General features: G+C 38.3%; 1 protein-coding gene across 5 annotated transcripts in view; it reads right to left on the bottom strand.

Moving 5' to 3' along the window:
• The window catches only part of ppfia4 (PTPRF interacting protein alpha 4), a 71,755-nt gene that overhangs the window by 28,098 nt on the left and 16,896 nt on the right, over positions 1-26,761 (bottom strand). For 3 of the 5 annotated variants that reach the window (XR_009782979.1, XM_061727665.1, XM_061727666.1), the window contains exon 3: positions 14,069-14,101. The exons of the other annotated variants lie outside the window; for them this stretch is intronic. Coding sequence is in view for 2 of the 3 variants with exons in the window: in XM_061727665.1 (XP_061583649.1) it covers positions 14,069-14,101 (33 nt within the window). In the remaining variant the exon portion in view is untranslated. The remainder of the gene's footprint in view (positions 1-14,068; positions 14,102-26,761) is intronic. 5 annotated transcript variants of the gene reach the window in all.

Genomic DNA, 26,761 nt, shown 5'->3' with positions numbered 1-26,761 from the left:
CCAATATGAACACAATGATCATCTAATCTTTGTGAAAAGTGCAAGAACTTCTTCTATGGGTATAGTCTGATGTCTTCACTTTGTCTGCTCTAGGTTTTAACTTCTCTATACTCTTCATTAAGTTATAAAAGCATAACCTGGTCCTCACTCAAATCTTCTACATTAAATGTGTTCATCTGTGCTGCTATTATCACTATTACTGCCTGACATTATCAGAGCAGTCAAATCCAATTTCAGGGGCTGTATCGTTGTATCTCTGAACCATATCTAATCCTCTCTCTGATACGATATTCTGTTATTCTCTCCAGCATTGATTAGATTTGTGCGAGGTGAGAAACTGACAATTTCTTTTGTGACGCCAGGCAAGAGAGAACCAGCCTGTAAAAGACACAGCTGGAGCTGAAAGTAGATTGGATAATTTTCCTATTATCCTTCTTGTCTAAAAAATATCCATTTGTAACCAATCACAATAGTCAAGACGGAAGCAAATAACTTTTATTCTGAAAAGCTGCTTTAATATCCTTTAACAGACGCAGGTCTTTTACTTATTCACATTCAAAATCTATTAATCATGAGCTCATAAAACCGCTGAATCTTTCATGGTAAGTGCTATTATCAACATGCAACAAAAAAACTGACAAGTAAAACACTCAACTGTTAGCCAAAAGTAGATTTTATAGAAATGATTTATCTTATTTAATCTGTTTGATTGCACTGGTGCACTGACTGTGTGGTTCTCTGTTTGTGCAAGTCTATATTTGTGTGCATGTTGTTTGAACGTAGCTTAGTGCTTTGTTTGCATTTCCTGGATGTTTGGCTGTCATCCAAACCAATGCCCAGATGTTTTTGCTCTCTCTGCCAGTCTCATACAGACAGATATAACTGGGACACGCACAAACACCTGTTCACACACAAGGTTTGTAAAATAACGTAGCTGTGTGCAGCTATGACGCCTCATTAGTCATCTCACAATCTCACAATGGACCTAAACAATCAGATTGACTCACAGAAAGTTAACAGTGTGAACATTCAATGTCTCCTTAGGGGAAGATGGTGAAGCATTAAGTGAATGGCTGAGATGAGAATCCTGTTATGGTAACAGTAAGACTAGAATAAGCGTAAGCCGTATGTGAGACACTAAGCAGCCTCTAGATTTAAGATAGTGAAGTGTGATGATTGCATTTGATGTCGGGGTCCTGTCATTCCCTCTGATCCTCAGTGCAGGACCAGATTCCATGATCCATGTGTGGGTGTGTTTTGAATGTTAGAAAACGTATCCATAGTCTCAACAGGCACTAATATAAGATACATAAATATCATATATTAATATATGAATATATAAAAATGTGACGCCAGAAATCCCATAAAAACTTCTGTAGTATGTACAATTTCCATGTTTCTGAGTTCTTTGCACAGCGGAAAATAGCTATAAGCAACAAATACGTGCATTAATGTCGATAATAAAAAGGTATTATTCTTCATGAATGAGGGGACATAAATCCTTATTTTTTCTATAGAATATGTGCATTTATATGGGAAAGAAAAAATTACTTTTTATATTGCAAAGCCGCTTTTAGTTCCTTCGACAAAGGCAAGTTTTTACATATTCACTAACAAAATATATTAATCATGAGCTCCTACAACTACTGAATCTCTACACACACACACACACACACACACACACACACACACACACACACACACACACACACACACACACACACACACACACACACACACACACACACAGAGCTGCCTGGGAGATTTACGAGGCCCTGTGCGAAATGGCTGGGGGGGCCCTCGCGCGTGAGCGTAGCGAGCGCCGCAAAATTTTTGGGTTTTTCGGGTCGGATCGGGTGTCTATATGCGCAATTTTAACTCTCCAATTAGCAAAATACTGGATACCTTCCCCTGCCTCATCATCATTTGGCTTGCCTCGACGCGGGGCCCCGCGGCTGCTTGAGACCCGGTCGGATCAGTGATTTTTGTAACAAATTTATCAAACGAGCCTTTCAGAGAGGCATTAAACTCTTCCATTTTCTTTAGTTTTTTTCTTTTTTCATCCCTTGATGGAAATTTCCTGAATCTGTCTCGTTCTCTCGACATTGTGTGACAGTTTGTTCCAACTCCACCGTCTGGATCAGACTAGCTTGTGTCCGCGCTTGGTCTGATCAGTTGTATTGAACAACAGACACGCGTCATCATTGCACATATATTTATTGATATGCACAGACTAGTACACATTTAGGTCTGTAATGGAACGTGACTGTTGATATTTATAAGGGAAAAAACGAAAAAAAAACGAAAAAAAAAAAAACGGCCCATAGCGCGAGGCCCCGTGCGGTCGCACGGTTCGCACACCCCTTGCGGCGGCCCTGCACACACACACACACACACACACACACACACACACACACACACACACACACACACACACACACACACACACACACACACACACACACACACACAGTAGCGGTCCAGTCTCATTTCCTCAGGCACTCATATTTGTAGTTTGATAACTACTGATTGTTTTTAGAAGTTAAAGCAGAAAATCTTTCAGAATGCATAAAATAAAGTGTCTGAAGTTCAACATTTTGAAAATGTGATATTTGTAAAACACAGGAAAATCAGCTTGCAATCGCATCAGTTATGTGAAGCACAAAAATGTAAATCTCTGAATTTACTGTGTTTTTCAGAAGGCCATGTAGACTAATCAGAATTACATCTTTAGTGCACCACATCCAACATATAAGTATTACTTCAAACAGAGCAATGAAAATGTTTGATTACAGTAATAAACAAATGTCACATAAGGAGATGAAAAAAACCTAGTGGAATGAAACAGTATGTATTGGGAAAGGGAGGGGGAAATAAAGGAGCAACTAGAGGAAACGGGGAAAATGGGTCGATCTGTTCATTTTACTTTCCCTTATTCCACAGAAGTGTACCAACAGAGAAGAGCTCAGCCAGAATCTACCAACAGATGTTAGCGCTCACTTTCACCTCCAAACATGACAAAAAGGCTCAAGAGGCTGCCTGGAGTTCTTTTGTTTATGTATTCATCCCCTGTTCCCTCCCTGCATACTCACACACAGCCACACACCAAAATACGAATTGAAGAAACACGCACCAACAAACAGATGAAAAATAATAAATAACCTAAGGTCTGAATACATGAGCGACAGTTTGATAAAACTGAGAAGACAAGTATTACATATTAAATATATAATGTCATTGTCTAAAAAGAAGGAAAAAAGAAGAGAAAAATCCTGTTTGATTTCTCATGAGGGCCTGTCCAGCTCCTTCCCTCTGACAGCATCCACTCTATATTTTTTTTCTCTTCTCTTCTAAAACACTGAGCAATCCAAACCCCACCACTAAAAATCCCAGGATGGTTTTTCAACAGTCAGACACAGACGTGGCTCGCTGACAACAACCTCGACATCTGTCAGAGAGCAAATCATATACAGTCGAGCGCGGAGAAGGTTCTGTGTATCTGGAGGAGCAACACGGCCTCCTATGTGAGATAGCAAGCGGGTAGCAAACAGTGCTGAGCCCAGACATTGTAAAGGGATTTCTAACCTTCCTTTCCTTAAGCAGTTTGGGATTAAAGGATGAAAAAAAATGTGTGTATGTGAGAGAAAGGGAGAGAGAGAGAGAGAGATGGAGAGAGAGAGAGAGAGAGAGAGAGAGAGAGAGAGAGAGAGAGAGAGAGAGAGAGAGAGAGAGAGAGAGAGAATGAAGGAAAGAGGATGGGAATGCAGTCAGCTAGAAAAAGAGCTAAAAACTTTCCCATTCAGTTTCTCTCTTCTTCGCATATACACAATCTAAGAAAGAACAGGCTCAATGTGAGTGCAGTTATTCTTCTCATGTGTGTGTTTTTGCAGCGTGCATGGGAGTTGGTACGGGAGCTGAATCGAACTCACCCCTTTATTCACTCTGACTATTCTCTGAATGATGAAGGATATAAAAGGTCTGCACCTTAGTAAGCAGGAGGATATTCATCATCTCAGCAAAGGCAAAGCTTTGTACTTTAATGATGAACTATTTTTATTTTTCATATCAAAACTTTTTTCTTTTTTCAAAAGAACAGTATTTTATGGAATATGATCCTTCCAATACATTGTAATGGAATTTCATTGTCACACTAAAACATATGTGTGAGCGTGTGTGTGTACATGTTGATGTATGAGTATACAGAAGGCTGGTGCTAAAGCAGTCATCACAACCTTTTTTTTTTTCACGATCACTATTTGCAGTACCGCGTTATTTACTGTTTGTTAGTCACCAGCTGTGCTCGAGGAAATCTGGGTTCTGAGGATGTGAGAAGGACAGATATTTGCCCTTCACTCCTCAGCATGCTGCTAAGAAGAAAGTGCTCTACTTTTCCAGTCAGTAGTGAAAAACAGCGAAAGAGTCTTTGTTTTAAAAATCTCTAAATGTAGCCAAAAGAAAGTGAACAGCACCCCAAGACCCTTCTTATTGTAAAAACTACATTTCATTAGACGAGTGTCACTAACTCCTGTGCTGAAACTGAAAGACTCCCTTTTGTGTTGAAGATACTGTTCAAAACAAAAGACGAAATAATTGAATCAACTGAATAAAATCAAGCTTATCTAAAATGTTATTCCTTTTCACATGATTATCTCTATTCTCATTGTTTTCCTGTAGTCAGATATTGCTTTTCAGTTAAATGGGTTATGTCTCACATCTTATAGACTATTACATGCATAAAAGAAGAGAAGTAGGCTTTTTCATGTATATTCTTTGTTCCATATTGATGGGATCCCCGAGAAGGGTCCACTGTGCAACCTTGTCTGTTTATGATCATTAATACATCAAATAATTGTAAAGGAGACCTGTGCATGATACATAACACAGGAAACTCACACAGACAGGACCTCAGAATAAGAATAAGAAATAAACAGAGCATAATATAGCAGATCAAATATCTTACTGATTGTGTTATTGCCCAGTAAATCCTGCTTTGCCAAAAAGGGGACATATGGATGACTTTTCTTGTGCTTGACAGTATATCTGACCAAAGGAAAACAAATGAAAACAGAGATAATCAAGTCAAAAGCAACAAATAAATAAAATGTATGCAAATTTTCATCTCCGTTTTGATGGTTGCTATGGCACCAGCCTCCTGCGTACTTGTACATCAGGGATCTGAAGTGACTCCTAACTGAAGAAGTCTGACATAAGGCCTTCTCTCTTTATATGCTGACTAGCTCTGAAAAAAGGAAATTCAGTGAGCTGTTCAGATTTACAGTGTAATATTACATCACAGTACCAGCTCAGAGATGAATCATTCAGCTTCTCCGTTAGAATTTCCCCCCAACAGCTTCCTTTTTAATGATCAAATGCAAATTTTCATCAGCAGTGATGGAGTTCAATTAACTTAATCATAAATTAGTTAATAATACTGTGCATGTACCAGTACTTTGTATGACGTGTTCTTAGACAAACAATAATAAATGTAAGACTTTTACATTGATTTGTTAGTTACTTAACATTTCCAGGAATTACTTAAAATGAGATAATTGCGGTTGACAAACCTTCACGATAATAAAATCTGACTAAATGGTGTTTTCTTTGATTTTCCGTAGATGGTTGTTCCAGTTAATTTTCTCAAAGCAGCTCCAATAACCATCTAAGCCAAAAACAGTGTGCTTCAATGGCTGTTGAGCATGATTTGTGTCCAAAGTGCCATTTGCATGGAAGCGCAAAGCAATGCCACCAATGACAAACGAGAAACACCCTGTGAAACACTGAGATGGAGGCCACTGGTTCACCAAATCTTCATCAAGTTTTAATTTAAACTTGATCTGCTTATCTCATGAATGCTTTGTCAGAGGAGTTCAGAGACTCAAAGGCTTACAGGATGATGATATTCTTAGCATATAACTAAAGTCTGATATTTAAAACACTTTTAAAGCCATGCTTTGAAGCACTACCACTTTTTAACACATGGGGATATGCAGCTCTGCTGTGTTTCCAAGAGACACTAATAGTCATACCTGTTAAGTCTCATGTTTTGGCTGGGAAACTACCGTATTTTACCCCTCTTCACTGCCGTACTCCTGTATTAGTATTATTCTGTAAATTTTGCGTTTTATAATAAAATTATTTTTAAAAAGCATTCCTGTGCCTCTCCAAACTGAATTGTCACTAGCCTGGGTGGCAGTTCTCGCGAGGTTAGTGGCTACAATGAGAACAGACTCGGAACAACAAATCAGAGAGATGGATGGATGTAACCAGAGATATGGCATCTCTTCTGAAAAAGGGAAGACTTCGTATATATATCTCTAAAAATGGGATAGTGAATTTACTTTCCTAAAGAGGAGCAGGATGGGGCTCAGTAACGCATTTTAAAGGATTTGTAACCGTGATTTTAGTGTCTCACGGGGGAAGGACCGATGTCCGTCAGCAGCACCAGCACGGCTGGAGGCACGGAAACATGCGTCTGTGTAATCGGTCATGAATGCCAGAGAGCCACATGAGTGGAAAGGACAAATCAAAAGAAAATGTAAATGTTTCACTTGAAGACAATCAATGTGTATATAAACTGAAGATATTTAAAATGAATAAATGGGCTTTGATTCCCCTTTGTGTTTTCATTTAGGCTTTATTATAGGAATTACAAACAGGAATGTCCCACAGCGTTTCAGTGTCAACAAAGGTCGTCCTGTCAGATTCTGAGCACATAATTGTATTTTATAAATGTTTGACAGGTTGTTATTTTAATTTCTTGTAAACCTGTCTAAAAATGTAAGATACTGGACCTCGTTTGGGCTGGTGGGACAGCGGCGGAAAATGTTCCTTATTTTCAAATCCAAAACTTGACAGGTATGCTTATAGTACTGTGCTAATGAGTGGGAATGGCACAGTAAATCTAGTAATATTACTTTGTACCACTAGAGGAAGTTGGTTAGCGCTATGACCAATCAGAGCAACAAACAAGGTGACATATTAAGAGTGACGGAAACGAGTCATATGTGTTGTTGTAAAAGAGTAAATTAAACTTTTGCTGTAATCCATGGCAAAGTAGCCAGTGGCGAAGCTGGACTAGACTCCCACACCGGGGAGCCAAAAATGCGCTGTTACACAAAAACTCGATTTACTTATTTTTTAAATCGCCCGCAACAAAAAATATTAATTAATTAATTCAATCGATTTTTCGCCCAAGCCTAGTTTGAACGACAGTGGACGACCGAGGAGGACTACACTGCTGAGAGCAAATTATAAAAATGACATATTAATATATGTATAGAAATGCATATTTAGGAACCACAAAGCTTCTGGGGGAATTTCCTTTGGAGAGATGACACAAAATTGAATGTTTATGCCAAATCACATTAGCTCAATGTTCACAGAAGCAAAAATGGCACCTTCAAATTAAAAGAAGATTGTATCTACTGTAAAACATGGAGGAGGCTCGGTTATATTCTGGAGTTGCTTTGCTGTGGGTGGTACAAGTAGAATATTTGCAGATACAATTAAATCTCAAGACTATCAAGACACTGCAGAGCCAAATGTGCTGCCCGGTGTCAGAAAGTTTGGTCTCAGTGAGGTCATAAGCCCTCCAACAGAATAATAATCCAAAAACACACAACTAAAACCAGCCAAGAATGACTAAGAAAAAAAACATTGGACTATTCTGAAGGATCCTTCTTTGAGTCCTGACCTAATTTTGTGACATTTTTTGAGTTAAGGTCACGGTTTTTCGTTAAAGTCATGTTTTTTAAGTTACTGTAAAGTCACGGTTTTTCACAGTTTTTGTATTTAAGTTTTATTTTGTAACCCTGTGTGCTTGTGTTTAATTTGTGTCTTGACTTCCCTTGTCCATCTGCCCTGATCGTGTGCACCTCTGTCTCATCAAGCCTTTTGCGTATCTTTCCCGTGCTCCCTGCTGGTCCGTACTGTTGCTATCCTCAATGTTTCAGGTCAGGTTTTGGTATTTTTGTATTATTTTTATTTTTTGTATCATGTTTATGCTCATGTGTTTTTTTTAATCCTGCTCAACAGTGCTATTGGGTTTTGTTAAATAAATCACTGTTTTCTGGAACTCATGCCTCCTCATCTCCTGCATCTGGGTTCAATTCTACCATTCCCTGACAAAGTCCTACTGAACATCTGTGGAAAGAGCTGAAACATGAAGTCTGGAAAAGGCACAATGTTCATTGTTCATTAAATCATTATTATATATTAATTCCTTTGTCAGTTTTAAGTTTATTTCTTTGATCCCTGTGGATTTTTCTTTCTTTATATGACATTTAGATTATTTCTCCCTTCAAAGTTGACCTTTTCTTCATCAATAAAAAATTATGAATTAATTTCATATCGTTGGCATGTTTTCAATTTATCATACCTATTAATATCCACAATATTGTGATAAGATTGCATCTTAAATAACAGTAAACTCCTGACCAACCTCAACAGCGGAAGTCCCTATACTTCTGGTCTTCACTCAGTGTCGAGATGTCATTAATGTGGACTGATTTATGTTATTAATTTATTTTAAAATAACACGTAAATGAATGAGGTGAGTTTGAAGAGTGAGAGTGAACACACTAGTCACACATTAGTCAAAATGATTGTCCTTTTTCATTATCATCGACTTCTCTCAAAGACTATAAGTAATAGTTGAGGATGATGCATCGACAGAGCTGTCAGTGTCAGTAGTGTCAGAAAACATGGACTGGATTTCATTAAGACAGAGATTAGGTGAAAAACCAAAATGGGGTAAAGCTCTCTAGCTTGGTATTTATGGTGAAGTAATTGAAACTAAAATGAACGAATAGAATAAATACATAAATAAATAACTGATTAACAATTCATAAGCAGCCCCAAATTGTTTTGGGGGCGCTGGGCCCAACGACATCCCTGCAAGCAGGTAATTTTAATTCTCCTCAGATGAAGGCTTGTGGCTTGTGGGGCTCTTTCCATTTGCATAGTCTGCATTTAGTGAGAAATGGCTCTGTTTCAATAAATAGTTGCAAGCTGTACTGAAGTGCAACAGACAGCCTACTGCTGTTTGAAAGTAATTTATTTTCTCATTTAAAAACTCTTCTCACACCCTCTCATAGGCACTTTGACAACTCTTTGCCTACATAGATTTTACAATTCTGTGCATGCTTGGCAAAACTAGACTTGCTATCTGAAGAAAAAAAAGCAAAGTGGAAGAGGGAAAGAACATTTATATTTATATACAGATATAAGTTAAGTTTAAATGGCTGTCTGCCACAGCAAGAGAACAGTGAGGTCAAGAAATGCCTCTGTGAACGTTAGCTGGTAGGAGGAAAGGAAAATATATGACTAAGCAAAATAGGACCAAGACAGAAACTACGCACATAGCTATATTTATTTATTTGCATATCATGTATATCACATGGGACCCAGATTTACTGGATGCAACCATATTTATAAATGTGTAAAGTGGTATAATTTAAAGACTAATGTCTGAGCGTTGGTACTAGAATAACTTTAACCATTTAGCTTTTGCTGATTTTCTGAGTTTCAAGAAAGCGTCTGAAAGGGAGTACACTGCTGTGTGCTGTTTTATTTTTGCCAGGTGTCTCCGCCTGTTGTCAGTACAGCAGAATACACGTTCCAGGCAGGTTAGTTATTTGCTAAATTAAAGCAGCACAACGTAACTTTCAGCTTTTCTGAGTTTGGCGGCATCTTTTGGACAAAAGCGGTAGTGCTTTACCAGAAAGAACACTACGTTTCCCATGAGCACCAGCGCGTACTGCCGGAAAACTCCTGTCCTGTCGCGTGCATTTGTTTTGAGAGAAGACGGGACGTTTTTCTGTTTCACCAAGTGAACAGACGGAATGCAAAAAAAAAGATGTTAAACTGCTGGAAAGGAACTGGAATTTACCGGGACACCTTAAACAAGGAAGCCAGGGAGCGGTATATGGAGAAAATAATGATTATTAACGGTCTGGATCCATATGAAATCCCTACTAAAGAATGGAGCTCCTCGTCGGAGCTCCACTCTTTAGAAAGGATTTACTGCCGCAGTTCTGCACAACCCACGTGTTTGGCAGCTGCTTTGGTAAATGTTTGACTCGCCATGTGTTTCAATAAATTAGTATAATAGTATATTAGTACAACATACAGTACATGTTTTGTATTACTCTTACTTTTCTTTTCTTTTTTTTTGACTGCTTTGAAGAGGCTCCGAGGCGTGAGCAATATTTTTTTTTCCTCGTGAGATTATTTTTTTCCTCTGCAGCTACAAATCAAATAGTTAATATTTTTTCCTCAACAAAATTAATCGCACCGCAGAGAGCTGGCCAACAACTGCGTTTAGCTGGAGAAGTGGGGAATAAAACCCGTTTGAATGATCCGACCCCGGTCTGTGAGTGTTTGTTTGTAGTTTAATAAACCCGTGTTTTGATCCGAAGCCCGTCTGTGTGCATGTTTGTTTGTTTACTGAGGAACGTTATGTTTGGTCGGACTCGTTACAGCCGCGATCCAACTGAGCCGACGACACTTTTACTCTTTTAATTTGTTATCTCAGATAATTGGCCGGCCTCCGTGGTTCTGCCTCCGAGCAGGAAAGCGGTGAAAAGTTAAACCATTAGGATCTTTTCCCCACATCTGTTGTGTGGAGCTGCTGCAGCCACAACAGCAACGGGTTACCAGCTTCTGCGGAGCTGCGCTCCACGCCCCACCCATTTTCGTCTCGACTACGAATCGGGAAGGAGGGGGAAGTGACGTATGTGCCGTAAAGCAGTCAAAGCCGTCAAAATTTGTAGTTTTTTAGTGTGGCAGGGTTCCTACCATGCTCCTCAAAGTTACATAGTGCCAGTGAAGGTGATACAGACCCCTCAGACCATGACAGAGGTGTCATTAAACCTGTTGGAAGTTGATGTACCATCACAATGACTCTGGAAATATGATATTAAGGTGGAAAAGTTACATAGTGCCGCTTTAAAGGCTAAGGTAATATAACGGAGAAATCTATCGGCAACTCCATCTTTCTGATACAGTAGATGTACAGTAGTCATCATATGTGTTGCGCTGCAAATAACACTGAAAGACCATTTGAAATCCTGTCGAGCAACGTTCAGATTGAGATATAACTGTGCAAATTAACCTGTAACTGCATTAGAAACCACCTCCAAACGTGGTTTGTATCAGATTTGGAAAAAATCCCATGTCATATGGGTTTTGGGTGTTCAGACTGTCAAAAAGTCTAAATTGATACAAACTAAAAATCCAATCTATAGCCTAAAAATGTGTCGGTCGTGAGGACAGGCTCTCCGCTTTCTTCTAAGCTTTGAAATATGCCTTGTTCTTTGATGACCTACAAGAACACTTCAGAAAGCTATCTCTTGGACGATATTTTGTGAAAGTCCCTGAGCTTCTGTTATAGCCGTACTTTTACTGAACTATCTGTAACATAGCAGTTTAAATACACACCTTCTGTGGCACACTGAGGAGGCATGTTAATGTAATTACAGAAATAGGTCCATATGGTGTATCTTCTCTTTCACCGACATTTTCTGAAAATAGCTCCGCTCTTTCCTCCCTTTTGCCCAATTGTCCGGATCAGTAGTCCATCTACTTTGCATGTTGTTTCCCAAGGTGTTAACACATGTGAAGTGTAATGTAGTGCATGTATGAGATATACGTTGCTTTTAAATTGTGATGTAAGCAACTTTCCAGGAAAATAAATCTGATTTAGGCAATAAATTGGAATCGTTCTGCAGTGTAAATGCAGCAATGTGTGTGATCCTGAACGTATTAGTGCACATTTTGACTCTGTGTTCATGCATCAAACTGAATGGATGGTGGTAAAACTGTTCAGTCACATTTTTGTGTCTTCATTTCACTGGAGGTCCTGAAAGTGAATTAGATCTTGAATAGACACATTTGAACAACTTACAATAAACTTTAACTAACTGAAGGTTTCATACATACTCAGGACATTTAATGGGATCTTGTTTCCACAGTAGCATAAAGCATAACCCACATGGAATTGAAAAAGTACTCATCCCATTGTCTATCATTACAATGTACTTCACTTTCAGCAGAGTTGAGGGCAGCAAAACTGTCCACCCTCTGATTGCACAATTTGATTTGTGATTCAGTTGTCACCATTCAATCAATTTGAGCTGTAAAGTCAGGGCCAAATTCACAGTCATAAATTTCTGAGTGTCGCACAGTGTGGTTACTTTAAGTGCTATTTTTTTTACACACGGTTTTATGCTTTTTATCTGTGAGGAGATGTTGACAAAAGCGCTTTTGTTTTCTTTATGCAATTGTGTAACTTCACCATTTTTTTAAATTTATATTTCTTTGCTATGCATGCACAAACCTATCCGCTTATTCCTATTCAGGGTTATTGAGGTCTGTTGGAGCCTATATCAGCTCTCTTTGGGTAAAACGAAGTACACCCTGGTTAGCATTCCATTGCAATATTTTTGTCATTAGCGCAAAGAATTTAATAACAAAATGTGTTTCTCTTAAATACAAATGTAGCCCAAGTTCTATGACACAAATGTCAAATGAGGCAATGATGAAACTAATTTTACCCAACTGGGGCATTGGCTGTGAAAGATCCAAGAACAAGAAACTTTTACACAATATATGTGAATGTCTATACGACCACTAAAAAATAAAACAAAATGAACTGTGATGTTAATCTCAGTCATTCATTCAAGAGTCTCCAACCAAAGACGCACAAGTAACAGAGTGGAGCATGTGCAAGCCCCTGCAGAGACTCAGGTATCATTTGTCTAAAACTTCTCACCACTGCAGAGAGCACAAGGTGACGAATGGCAGGGCGGGGGGCTCGACCTTTCTCTGATAAACGTAAATCAACCAACATACAGTAGGAACTGTGACACACACCAGCACAACACCTTGCCCGGATGACGGCCATAAGTAGGTAGTGAGTAATCTGTTGCCATGACACCACCCCTCAAATGGCTGGCGATGTCATGGCAACAGCTCATTAACAAAATGTTTGAGCAGCCACACAGACTTTGCATGATCTTTCCATGAGATGAATGGAGATGTGGTCGGTTGCACATATATGTGGGTGAATACAGTGCAGCAGCAAGATCTTTCCTGGTTGATGGTGTGTGAGCCCACATGTTTGTGAAGATGGCCAGTTGATTGCAGCAGCTAAGGCAACTAAGAATACCAAAAACACTCAAAATACAATTCCACTTGATAAAAAATGAGTTCTTTGTTCAATCTAAAGCATAAGTGGATCTAAAGAGATTGAAAGATCCATAACTGTAAAATAATGCACAGAAAAAGTAATTTGATGACCTCATTGTTGATTATTATGCAGGATGACACAGTAAGAGTGCACAGCTGCCACATCAGCTCTCTCCCTCTGTCTGTCCAGTCTTCTGTCTTGTGGTTTGGCATTTAGATAAGTGTCACATCCCTGCAATTTTTCCAGTTTTCCCTCTATCATGAGCCCACCATAAGCCTAAACCAAGCATCTATTTATGTTTTCATTTTTTGTCTTCATCAAAGCAAAACTTAAATCAGGAAATAGTCAAAAAAAAAAGCAAGGATGGATGACAGATTGATACTTTTTGGGTTTGGATGAAAGGAGAAGCACAAAAGGGATTCTGCTGCTCATAAGTAGAGTGTCTGTCTCTCACGCCTGTCTAGTAATAAAAGCTATAGTAAGCCATGCATGCAAAGCGGTCACAAAAGAAGAGCAATGCACAATCAGCGCATGACACATATTTACCTCCATTACATTGCTCAATAGTCAAACATGCAACCACATCAGCTGGAAAAAAGCTTAATTTGGGGGGTGGGGTCACATTTCTACACAGATGTGCAATTTGCACCACTGAGAAGTATTAATCATTCCTTGTGGCTTGATTGACTGGTAGTGGTGACAAGGATAAGGGGGAGGGAGGGAGGAAGAAGTGTTGAGAATGCTATCCGTCTTTCCAAGGAAAGCGTCATTAGTGTTGAAATCAATACCGAGGCAAGGACACATGGGGAGAGAGCTGCCCGAACTGGAGACAGTCCTTCACTGACATATCCACACACGCAGCAGGTAGTGAGGACCTACCTGATACATGTGGGTGCTGAAGTGGGTCCCATTCTAAGGTGAATCTTGCCCGTAGAGTTCATGGTGAGAGACAAACACAGGCAGGGGATGAAGACTGGATAGGTAAGAAGGGTACGAGGATAGCAGAGTAGTCCTGGACCACAGCGAGTGCAGAAAGCCGAGCTGAGAATCCTCAGCCCTGCGCCAGGACAATAGTTCTTGTCGGTCTGCTCTGACTAAGGCTCGAGATGAGAGACAGATGATTAAGATACAGACCACACAAAGGGAAAGAAAGCACAGTAATACAACAGAATGAGACAAGTGATGCGGATGCATGGAGGGGGGGGGGGGCTTGATCAGCTCGTAGGGAACTACTGATGGAGGAAGAGGCATGGGATTCTAGCCTCCAGTTCTTGGTCACTCAGTCAAACATACACATATGACAATTGTGGCATGGAGTCCAGAGTTTGGTTGTACTGGTTAAAATTAGCATGATATTAAATGCTCTATTTCCTCCTAATAAAAACCCCAGCCACTGCTTACTCAACACAAAATCCAAGAGACCTATTTTCCTCTAGCGTGACACTGTGCGTGCTGATTCTTTCTATTAATAATTCCTATCCTACTTTGTCCCTCCTCTCTTGCTAGACTGACAGTGTACGCACCTCACTTCCGTCTAAAACCTTTTTCAGGTGCTTTTGTGCAGTGAAGAATACTATGAATGGAAACAGTGGAACTTTTTAGATTGGTCGTTGCACATTGATCATAGAAAATACCTTTTTTGGTAATACTTTGCATTAATTACATTATTTTATTCTGAAATACGAGGCCACATAACATTGCTAGACTTAGATACGTTTATTTGTCATCCCCACCATTATTATCTAAGGATCCATCCAGCAGTTATTTACTGCTTCAAAACTGACTGGTCTCTCACCATCACTGATTCTATACACTCCATCAGTCAAAATGCTCTCTCAATATCATGAGTGCTGGGAGTGGTAGCAATGAATGTAGAAAAAGATGTGGAAATGGTTCCTGTTTTCAGGTCTACAGTACTTGGAGACTGCACCTGGTTGTCAAGGAAACAGGAGTTCAGAGAGAAGGAGCAGGAGCAGAAGATGACTCAGTGAGACAGACGGACTTCCACACATCAAGAAAACCCTTTAAGAATTGTGGTTACTTCAACCACTAATTGACAGCAGCTCACTGCAGGTTTGAGCCTTTTTGAATAGATTTAGAGTAACCTGACACACTGGTCACTTCCCGTGTCCATGTGTGATGTGAGAGAGAGAGAGAGAGAGAGAGAGCGAGAGAGAGGGCAAGAGAGAGACACCTGCTGGTTAAAAGAGGTAGTAACAAGCAATGTCACGTATAAACTTTTAGACTCAAACAATATTTCAGGGGGTGCTTGATAACCAGCTTTGGTTTTCGAAATGAAAGGGAAAATTGGTACATAACTGATGGAGAGAACTTTTCCTTGACATCAGTGGGAGCCAGACATGACAGAACCTGGGATTTACTGTCAGAAGCAGCCAAGAAACAGGCAGCTCTGACACACAGTGAAGGCATGCACGCACATCAGCAGCATTGAGAAAAACACCAGAAACCTGACACATTTAAAAAGACCATTTTCTATAACAGAATTCACAGAAAAGGGAGACATCTGATTTATTTTTATCTGACAACCTCTCACAATTGTCTGTCTTTCTCTTCTTGTACACCACCCTCTCCCCTTCTGCTGCACTTAATTACTTCTCTAACACTATCCATTCCTGCCCCTCCCTGCTTGCCCTCACATGCTTTTTTTTCTTTAGCTCTTCCTCTTCTCTCTTCCACTCTTTCTTATTCTCTTCAAGCGTTGCTAATCTCTGCTGAAACTTCACTCGACAGAGAGCAGCCATTTTACCCTGTAACATATTGTAACATGGAGCAGAGCATATTCACATCTCACCACCTCTACACAATCACATGCATTTGATGGCCACACATGGAGACACAAACAAAATAATGGATGTATATTTGATTAAGTTTGCATTATAGCATTTAGCTGTCTTCATTATTATTGAATGTTCCATCAGCGACTGAAAAAAACCTTTGATATATGTTAAATATGTACCTAATATACTTATAACAGTGTAATCATTCACCTTTCCTCCTCCCTCTAGGTCTGACCTGCTGCGCAGGTGCAGCCTGGCTGTGAGCTGTTCATGTGAAGCAACATTCACAGTGATTTTTCATGTAACTAAAACAAAAATAAAAGCAAGGACTGTGTGATGAAGTTCCATTTGCAAAGTCAATAGCTGCTGGTTTAACTGAAGCACACACATATTATTCCAGTCATCATTTCTGATAAATGGCTCTATTGGGAATTCAGCTGTAATAAAATGCCATTAGTGAGAGCAGAGACAAGAGTATTGAGACAAACTGATGCTACCCTCTGATAAAATTTGACAACAGACAGAATGCAAAAAATGTGGGATTCTATACTAATATATACAATGTATAGCAGGTATCAGACTTCATGATCACTATGGAGATGTGTAGATGTTCATTTCCAGCTATCCTCATCATTTAGTTGTGGTGCATGGCTTAGCTCTCTCTCTGTTGCTTCACTTTACCTCTGCCTTAAGCTTCTGGACAGCTCAAATGAGGACACCCACTTTACATAAAATCATTGCAAACAACAACATTTGTGTCTATTGTAATCTTGTACTCTATGTTCAGACGTAAATGTCCCTCTCTTTGAAAAGACACAACATAAATCCTATTCTGCAGAAATTATATTCAAAAGCAATTTGCCTTAGTCTGACTGAATATTCTTAGTTATATACACTTGCACTGCAGACAAACACATTCACTCATCCACTGAAAACACACAAGCTAACGCAAATATGCTCCGTAGAGCGCACAAACAGATTTGCAGATGAAAGTGCATCATGGTTCGAGAGAAAAGCAGGAGATGCATTAAACAGAGCTCTATTAATATTAATCTTCATATTCAGAGTAAATACATTGCTGCAAGGGTACATCCAGCATAATTTTCAATAATCTTGTCTCTTCCCAATCCTTCATGCAGCTAAAAATGGCTGTGAGTAATGAGTAGCCTAGGTATGTTTGTGCATGTGTGTGGAGGTCAGGAGTGCTGGTCTTGCCCTTCACAGCGCACAAACTGCAGTGGCAGGATGTAACTCTGCACCGCTGAGAAGTGTGCGTGTGTGTGCGTTTATGTGTAAGAGTGTCTGTGTGTGTGCATCTACATTAAGCTTACAATAACTGTAACTGATAAAATGACAAAGGCTCCTCCCAAGGTGACTGGAAGTGATGCATCTAGAGCCTTTGTCCTTCTTTCCTCACAAATGGAAACACCACATATTGTGGAACTAAATATAAAGCCGCTAGTCCATTGAATCTTAATGAAATAAACTTGTGCAAAAACAGATTTTGCATCTAAGTGTTTATGAAACCTGAAACTTTTCAGGTATTTCTTCTGCCAACAGATTGTTTCCTATCAGGAAATATGTGGCCTTGAGAAATGCTACATAATAAGATTATTCTGTGGAATATATAGCAATTTAATAATGTACATCGAACAACAGTTTGCATGAAACAACAGTTAATATATGCAGTAGAGTTACACTATAGAACAATATAAACGAGAATGAAAATAAACACAATAAAATCTGACTACCCACTCCTGCAGGGTTTGTGCATGGATTTATTGCTGCCTCGGAACTTGCACAATCAGAAAGTTCACTTGATTTGTCTGATTCACAGCTTTATTGTTGCAGTCTGTCTCTCTCATGTGCAGTTACCGTATATGCTGCCTTGTTTTATTTTAAGCCTTCTGCATTAAGCAAAAAACCCTGTCCTCAGCCTGATCTATTCCTGCAGTGATATTATCTGAGCTCAAATGTTCAGATTGACATCATAGATTGTTATTAACCTGTATGGATTAAATACTATTAAATAGTCCATATAAGAAATAAAGTATCTTATATAAGTTTAAAGTGTACCATTAAAGTTGATGATTTATTAGTATTGATAAAAATATATACTACATCAAAGTGGATATAGTGCTAACCTTGTATGTGAATATGCAGGATTTCCAACGACTGACTCACTAATAAGAGACAGCTTGATTTTCACATATTCTTGTTCCAAACCACTAGTTTTGAGATACTTCACATCTTTCCAAAAAGAAACTGGTGTAGGGCAGTCCAATGCCTTTTCTTTTTAGATGTGTGTTTTTGGTCATTATCCTCTTGGAGGACCCATGACCTGCAACTGAGACCAATCTTTCTGACGGTGAGCAGCACATTCTTACTCCAGAATGCTTTGACAGTCTTGAGATTTCATTGTGCACAGACTGACACTGAATTTCCCCTTGAATCTCTTTGGAATTTGTTCTGGGCTCTTTGGTTTTCATTCATGCCATCCATCTCTTTAATTTGCAAATTTTCCTCCTGTGGCCACGTCCATGGCGATTGGCTACAATCCTGTGGTCCTTAAACTTCCGAGTGAAAATTGCAACCGTAGTCACAGGAACTTGAAGCTGCTTAGAGATGGTCTTACAGCTTCCACTTAAACATACATTTCTATGATTTTCATTGTCCTCTGACAATGGTCTGCTTTGCTTTCTCTGGTCCATGTTTACTGTGTTAAACACCATGATACCAAATAGAAGAGTGACAACTTTTCACCTTTTCAATAGACAGCCTGACAGACTTACAGACTGCAAGATTGAAGATACTAGTGATGCTAATTACAGGACACTCCTTTACTTTAACATCTCCCTATGTTCTTGTGTTGACCCACAGTTCAAAAGTAATGTCTGATTTCCATTAGGCAGTTCAATACATTTTTATTTATTGTTTCTTTATTTCAGTAACCATTGTGGGGGTTTCTTTCTTAATGGAAGGGTTCCAACAAATTTGTCTACCTCTGCATTTGGTTATTACTACTAAGTTTGGTAGCAGGCGATAGAAAAACATGGACAATTGTCATGAGATTGTTGTAGCTGTTTAATTTGTTAAAGAAACGGTTCATGGGACATTAACCTATAATGATACGGAACATATGCATATATACATGCACATACTCACACACTTCCATACACATGGCAGACACAGCAGCAGCACACCGTTTTTTTTAAATAATTCTCCTTTAAACTGGTTCGTGGTATGAAACATTACAGTGTTGTGCGTGTGTTGTGTGTTTGCATGGGAGACAAAGTCTGTATATGTGCACATCCATCACAAAGTCCTAGATGATTTATTTATGAAAAGTTATCTTTCTTTCTGGAGCTTTTCAGCCTTGTTACTTTGCACACACCCAAAGTCACTCGCTCACACTGAAGACCAAACACAGACACATGCACACACGCACACACACACGCACGCACACACACACACACACACACACACACACACACACACACACACACACACACACACACACACACACACACACACACACACACACACACACACACACACACACACACACACACACACACACACACACACGACAGTAGTCGCTCTCAATTATTATTTAATGTTACACTGACATGACGTATTTGCTCAAAATAGAAATCATTTTGCTTATTTTGGGCAATGAAAATTCAAATCCTGCATGTGTATGTAAGATATAGACATTAGGGTCCAGTAGTGTGTGAGTGCCATGCACTCGTACCCATATTGTGTTTATGTGTGCATTTAATATAGCAGAACCCTATTTTTCCAACTGACGTAATCCCTCATGAAGTACCATTCCCATTTCCAGTGATTCACGCTGTGGCATCTCATTTCACTGAGCCCAAATACTTTTCTTTTTTTGTGGCTGTGGGTTTAAATATTGTCACTTTCATTACTCTAAGCTGCATCAAGAACATTTGGTCTGCAGTTAAAAATTGTATTCTGCGTTGACGTCATCAAGCTGTACGATATCCAGTCTTAAAGGTCATTGTGAGACAAATAGAGGAGAAAGAAAAAAATCGTGTGCGTGGGTGTGGCACAGATTGCATGAGTAACTTCTCTGCTACTTTTTTTTGCATTGCGTGTGTGTTTGGGTGTGAAGTAAAGCCAGTCACACTGAGTGACTGAGTGAGCTCATCTGTTCTGGGGGTCTATAAATATTGTAGATGCCATGTGCCTGCAGTAGACCTTCTCAGCAAGCTAGTGTATGATGTCATCCTGGCACACCTCTCACCAGCACACACACCTACGCACACAGCTGTGCTGCCAAAGCCTTGCATCCATGGCAAAGTTGAGGTGTGGTAGAAGGGATGCAGAGCCTGCAGCTGTTCCAGGAGCTCAAATGTGAAGCCGTTATTTTGTTTAATTTCTTCCTTATTGCTCGGTTTCTTCTTCCTTCTGCAATCTTTATCTTCTGCTCATATCATTTATCTATCTTTTTTTAATTAATCATTTTAACATTTATTAATTGCTCTCTATGAAATAATAATCATGTTTAATAGATGTATTGTACTCCTGAGGTAAATTTAGACATCAGAAGGGTGACAATATGGTCTGTGTGTTTCTTTTCATAACTGGATAGTTGTAATGTTTAAATAAAACTTTCATAAATTCACTGTTTTGACATAAATTGTATTATTTTCTGCAACATATATCCCACGAAACAAGGATGGGCTGTATAACAATGTATTGGCCTTTTGAGGACCAATTCAGCTTCTATTTACAGTAATTGCTCTCTATGAAATAATAATCATGTTTAATAGATGTATTGTACTCCTGAGGTCAATTTAGACATCAGAAGGGTGACAATGTGGTCTGTATGTTTCTTTTCATAACTGGATAGTTGTAATGTTTAAATAAAACTTGTACAATGTATTGACCTTTTGAGGACCAATTCAGCTTCTATTTACAGTAATGTGATACACTGAGATATAAAGACCTAATTTATAGTGTAGCCCCTTGAAAAAAAAAAGAAATCTGACAGAGAAGAACATTAAAACATTTAGATCAAATTAATATAGGATACAATTGATAAAGAGTTGGAGACATCTAAATTAGCAAATTAGCAAATTGACTGACAAATGCCAGGACACCTGCAGTTAAAAAAAGCTCAAATAAAGTTATGGATGGATAGATAGATAGATAGATAGATAGATAGATAGATAGATAGATAGATAGATAGATAGATAGATAGATAGATAGATAGATAGATAGATAGATAGATAGATAGATAGATAGATAGATAGATAGATAGATAGATAGATAGATAGATAGATAGATAGATAGATAGATAGATAGATAGATAGATAGATAGATAGATAGATAGATAGATAGATAGATAGATAGATAGATAGATAGATCATCACTGCTGCTAAAAGTTTCTGTAAATTTCCGTTAATGACAAAGGAAAGTAGACAGATTAGGGAACACAATATATCTGCACAATCCTTTTCCTATTTGGTCTCCCTCTGGTCCATCACTGCTTTCATTTCACCTTATATATATATATAGATAAGATACACAACCTTACAATCACTGAAAAAAACTGAAACCTCTGTTAAACTATTTAAGGTTAATGCAAGGCAGTTCAACGTTATACATCATATTTAAATATCCAGACATGTAAACAACACAGACAGACGTACACCGAGTGGCTGTTTCTACCCTATTGGACAGAAGGTTTCAGGAAGTAAATATCATCTTAGCCACCCCTCCCCCCGTTTCCATGGAGACGGAATCTGCAGGACTTTGAGCAGTAAGGAGGAATGAGAAAACCCTGAGTCTGCATATAAACACAAACACGAACAAGGAATACACATAGCCCGAGCTACTCCATATATGTAATCAGAGGTGTTAGTGGAGACAAATACTGGCAGCAAGACTGCAAGATCTATTTCAGTATCACTGTATATTATGTGTGCGTGTGTGTAGATGCATGATGTGGGACTCGCTGGCACCATGCCATCAGGGTGAGGGGAACACTGAAGGGACGGACATATATTCTGTTGGGTCAGCATTAAACAAGAGCCAACTAGATATGTGGTGTATTCCCACCGGGCGGATCGGCTGTGTGGACTATACGAGTGGAGGTGTGCATGTGTGAAAGTGTGTGTGTGTGTGTGTGTGTGTGTGTGTGTGTGTGTGTGTGTGTGTGTGTGTGTGTGTGTGTGTGTGTGTGTGTGTGTGTGTGTGTGTGAGCTAACAACGATGTCCCACAGGAATCCAGTGTCACTCGTATCAGGAAGGTAAGAAGAACTGATTTTTGCCAAGAGAAAGGAATTAAAAAGAATCTGTTGGAGATGATGGAATAGACATGACATATACATGTTTAAACAAAACAACAAAACAAAGAATTTGTTGTAAGTGTAAACTTATTTAATCCTACCCCCATTCACTAATCATTTAACCCGTATTTATAAATACTGACACACTGTACTCACACTGCTAAATAACAATATTATTATGATTATTATATACTGTAATTATACTCACACACATACCTATACATACATACACATAGTTGAATATTTCTATATATTTGTACACACATGCCCATATAGATATTTATATAAATATACTTATTTACACTATACTGTCTCTATGAACTATGAAATATCTATCTATATATGTATATCTATATATCTATATATCTATCTATATATATATATATATATATATATATATATATATATATATATATATATATATATATATATTTATATCTATCTATCTATCTATCTATCTATCTATCTATCTATCTATCTATCTATCTATGTATCTATCTATCTATCTATCTATCTATCTATCTATCTATCTATCTATCTATCTATCTATCTATCTATCTATCTATATATATATATATATATATATATATATATATATATATATGTATATATATGTATATATATATATATATATATATATATATATATATATATATATATATATATATATACATACGCATACACCTATACATACGGTTTTTACTTTAACATTTACAAAGCCAGATAATAAGATACAAATTGTGCAAAGTCAACTTTGAAGTTATTCTTGAGGGTGCGCCAGTTCAAATGCTGGAGGGACTGAAGCAGATGGAGGAGTGGAGGAGTCATTGTCTGTAGTCTTTCTTGACCATTTCTTTAATCCATTTGGACTTTGTGGGGTTTTATTTTGCGTTAGTTTGTTTTGTACTCTATCCAGTAAATGAATCAGTACATCGGAACAAAGTATAAAGACACATGCATCTCTTTACCTTCATGGTTCCCATAGTAACACAATGCCCAACTGTTGCATCTGTAACAAAAAATCTTCATCATGAGTTGTTAGAGTTGTTTAACACTTTCATGACACTGTTGCCTTGTACTATACGTGTGTTTACAAACCAGGATAAAGAAAACACAAGACGGAGAATCACAGACCACAAAATGTCATTTGAACAGGTAGAGCCACAAGATTTTCACGCAGATGTCACTGTTTCTGATGTGTAACCTAGTAAAAGTAATTGTTGTCAAAAATGACCGAGATGGAAGTCCAAAGTTACTTTAGCCGGTTTCCACCAATATCAGAGATGGAAGACTGCGAGAGCAAGACAATGCTTCGATAAGAAAGTAAATATTCCTTTAAATGACATTGATACTGATATTTCAACATGAAATAAAGTAACAACATCAATTTAAATGGGTAAAAGGGTTGATTTCTGATCAAATCTTTGATCTGGGTCAAATTCCTGCAGTAACAGCGACCTAATAAACTTGGTAATGAAAAGAATGACTCAGCATTGTATTATAATCAAATATCACTAAGAGAATCACAATGTAAATGCACTGACTGACTTTAAAGATGACGGCTGAAATATTGAATTTCTGTCAGTTATTCGACAATCCAGATTTTTTCAAGATCAGAACTTCTTGAGTTTGGACATCAACATTCAATACTTCGGCTTGATGACAGCTCCAATCCTTTTTTGCATGATTTGATCTGGGATATGAGAAAATAATCAGTGAAAGAATTCACAGACGCTGGCTGCTTTCAAAACAGCACACTGGTACGGCAGCCTTCATGACAACGTGAAAGCCAACATGCAACTGGCTCAACCGGAAGTGGGCCACATGACAGCTGTGACACATTATTAGATACAGTTTGTTAGACATACTGATCCACTGCTGGACATTTTTATGGAAGACCATACTGCATACTGTGCAATTCCTCAAGCAATGCATACTGCATACTGTTTTTATCTTCATTTATCATTTACTGTTGCATTTCGCTAGGTTCGTCATTATAAACATTGCTTTTGTTTCTTTTGGAGAAGTGGTTTTGTTGATTTTATTCTGCTGGAAAATCTGCACTGTTGCACCTCTAGTTTGGCTCTGCCATTAATTTACCAAAAGTCTTTTTGTTCTTTATCCATTTGCTCGCATATGTACCCATATGTGTATGGTCCTCGTCTTCTAGGCAGAGATCGTCACAGGAGGTTTGTCCGTCAAAAGCAGGTGCAGTTTTACTGTTAATAAGTAAAGATGCAAAGATTGCAAAGATGGATGGCTTCTGAGAAGAGCAAGAACATTAAACCATGAAGATTAAAAGAGTAAGGATCTTCCATTCTACAGTGTATGACTGGGCACAGGATGACGTCAGTACTGCAACTTTACAAAAGTAATATAAATTGATTAAATTAAACAATGTTTCCCAGATACAGGCCTCATGTCCTCTGGCCTTTCAGTATATTGACAGTTCACGTCTTGGGTTTTTAAAATGGAGAATGGGAAGGAAATATTAAGAACAAGCCTTTTAGTGTAAAAGTAATATTTTATAGCGTGCGTGTGCTGCATGTGCATGTGTAGTACATGCTACAATGCATCCATCCGCCTGGCAGCAAGAACACATCCAATCTGGACCAATTAAAGTACAGATCTGTGGGTGCGAGAGTGTGTATGCATGCTTGGGTTTATGCTCCCTTTAGGGTCTCCCTTTCCTCCATAACTCGCCTCACGCAACACGGCAGAGACAAGAGGACAAGATGACAGAAGAGAAAACGAGAGAAGGCGCTCATATTCCTTTACGAGATGCTGACAGAGCTCAGAGAAACCTGACAGAGTAAGACCTGAAGAGAGGAAACAAGGGATCGGATGTGAGGAAGACGAACGGTCACAATGACAAAAGGATGTACCTGAAATTGGAGAGGAATATTGGAGGGTGGCACTGTCCAGTGCAAGCTGCAGAGCGCTACATGACCTTCGTGTAACTCAACTACAGGAACTTCCTCCCTGTGTTCCTCCTGCTCTCATTCAGACTTGTCTTCAATGACTCATTCTTTTTCTCTCAGCCTTTATAGCATCAAAAAACAAAAAAAAAAACTGTCTATTGACTGATTATTCTGAAGTTGCCTTTATTTAATTTGGCCCTGGGGGCCAGGTGTACATATGTCTTTATTTTATTTATTTTATTTATTCTTTATTTCATTCAAAAAATAAAACAATTCAATACAAATACAAATGTTCTTAAATTGTGAATGAAAAGGGAGCAGAAAGAAGAAGAATCTTATCTGATCTGCCCCTTTTTCCAAGAAATAACTTCACAAATAAGTTAAATTAAAAAAAAAAACAACTAAGTGAATAAAAAACTAAAATAAAATAAAATTACCGCTGTCTATGGGTATGTCAATCATACTTAACTAACATATTTCATTATATTTACTTAACATACAGGCTTTAATTGTTCTTGTGAATGTAATGTTGATTTGGATTCTTTGTTTTCTTTATTCAGATTGTTCCATGAACTGATTCCTTTCACAGAAACACGTTCCATCAACTTAGTCCTGAATCTTGGTTTTCAAAAAATCTCTGTTCCTTTTAAGTTATACTTGCTTTCTCTTTTTTCAAATCTTTTCTGAATGTTGATTGGTAAAGTTTTTTATGAGCTTTAAATATAATTTGCAGAATACTATAGTCTACTAGTTCATGAAATTTCAACAATTTTAACTGAAGGAATAATGGATTTGTTGGATCTTTATATCGTTTTCTACTGATTATTCTTATGGCTCTTTTTTGCAGAATGAAAATTGATTGAATATATGTTTTACAGGCCTTTCCCCAAGCTTCAACACAGTAGGTCAGATATGGAACAATCAGAGTGTTATATAAAATGTCCACTCACTGCCTCATCACTGTACAGTATGTTTGCCCTGTGATGTTCTGCAAGGTATTGACTCAAAGTTGTTACATCTGAAAGTAATAGATTAATAAATCTGTTATTCTACCACGTTCATGCATTCATTTATTTCGGCAACAATACCATGAAATGACCTACAAGTTTCAATTACACCGTCGATACAATTGTCAAAAAACTTCCTTTGACATACTATTACTGTGTAGCGCTACAAGGAATCTGAAGAAATGATAAATGAAAAAAATAAAGAGGAAAAAATAACAGCAGGATATTGAAGGAGTACATTTTTAATTAGGTGGGAAATTAATGACAGTTCTCGAAGATGATTCAGTGGGAATCATAAAACTTAAGGGAGACTGTGGCACATAGTCACATGTTTCACGTCCTACAGAAAAATGAGCTGTAACTGCCAACTTAATGTCTCTGTGCATAACCTTTGAAAAATATCACTGCAATCAATCGATTTCTGTAACTCTAAACGAGACTCCTGCACCTGCACCCTCCTAAACTACTCCTCATGATCAAACTGCTCCGGTTGTCTCAGGTCTTAGGTTTTCTGCAGCGCTTTCCG

The sequence above is a fragment of the Cololabis saira genome, chromosome 8, assembly GCF_033807715.1.
Source record: "Cololabis saira isolate AMF1-May2022 chromosome 8, fColSai1.1, whole genome shotgun sequence".
Taxonomy (NCBI): Eukaryota; Metazoa; Chordata; class Actinopteri; order Beloniformes; family Belonidae; genus Cololabis; species Cololabis saira.
This window is presented reverse-complemented; position numbering and strand designations above follow the sequence as displayed.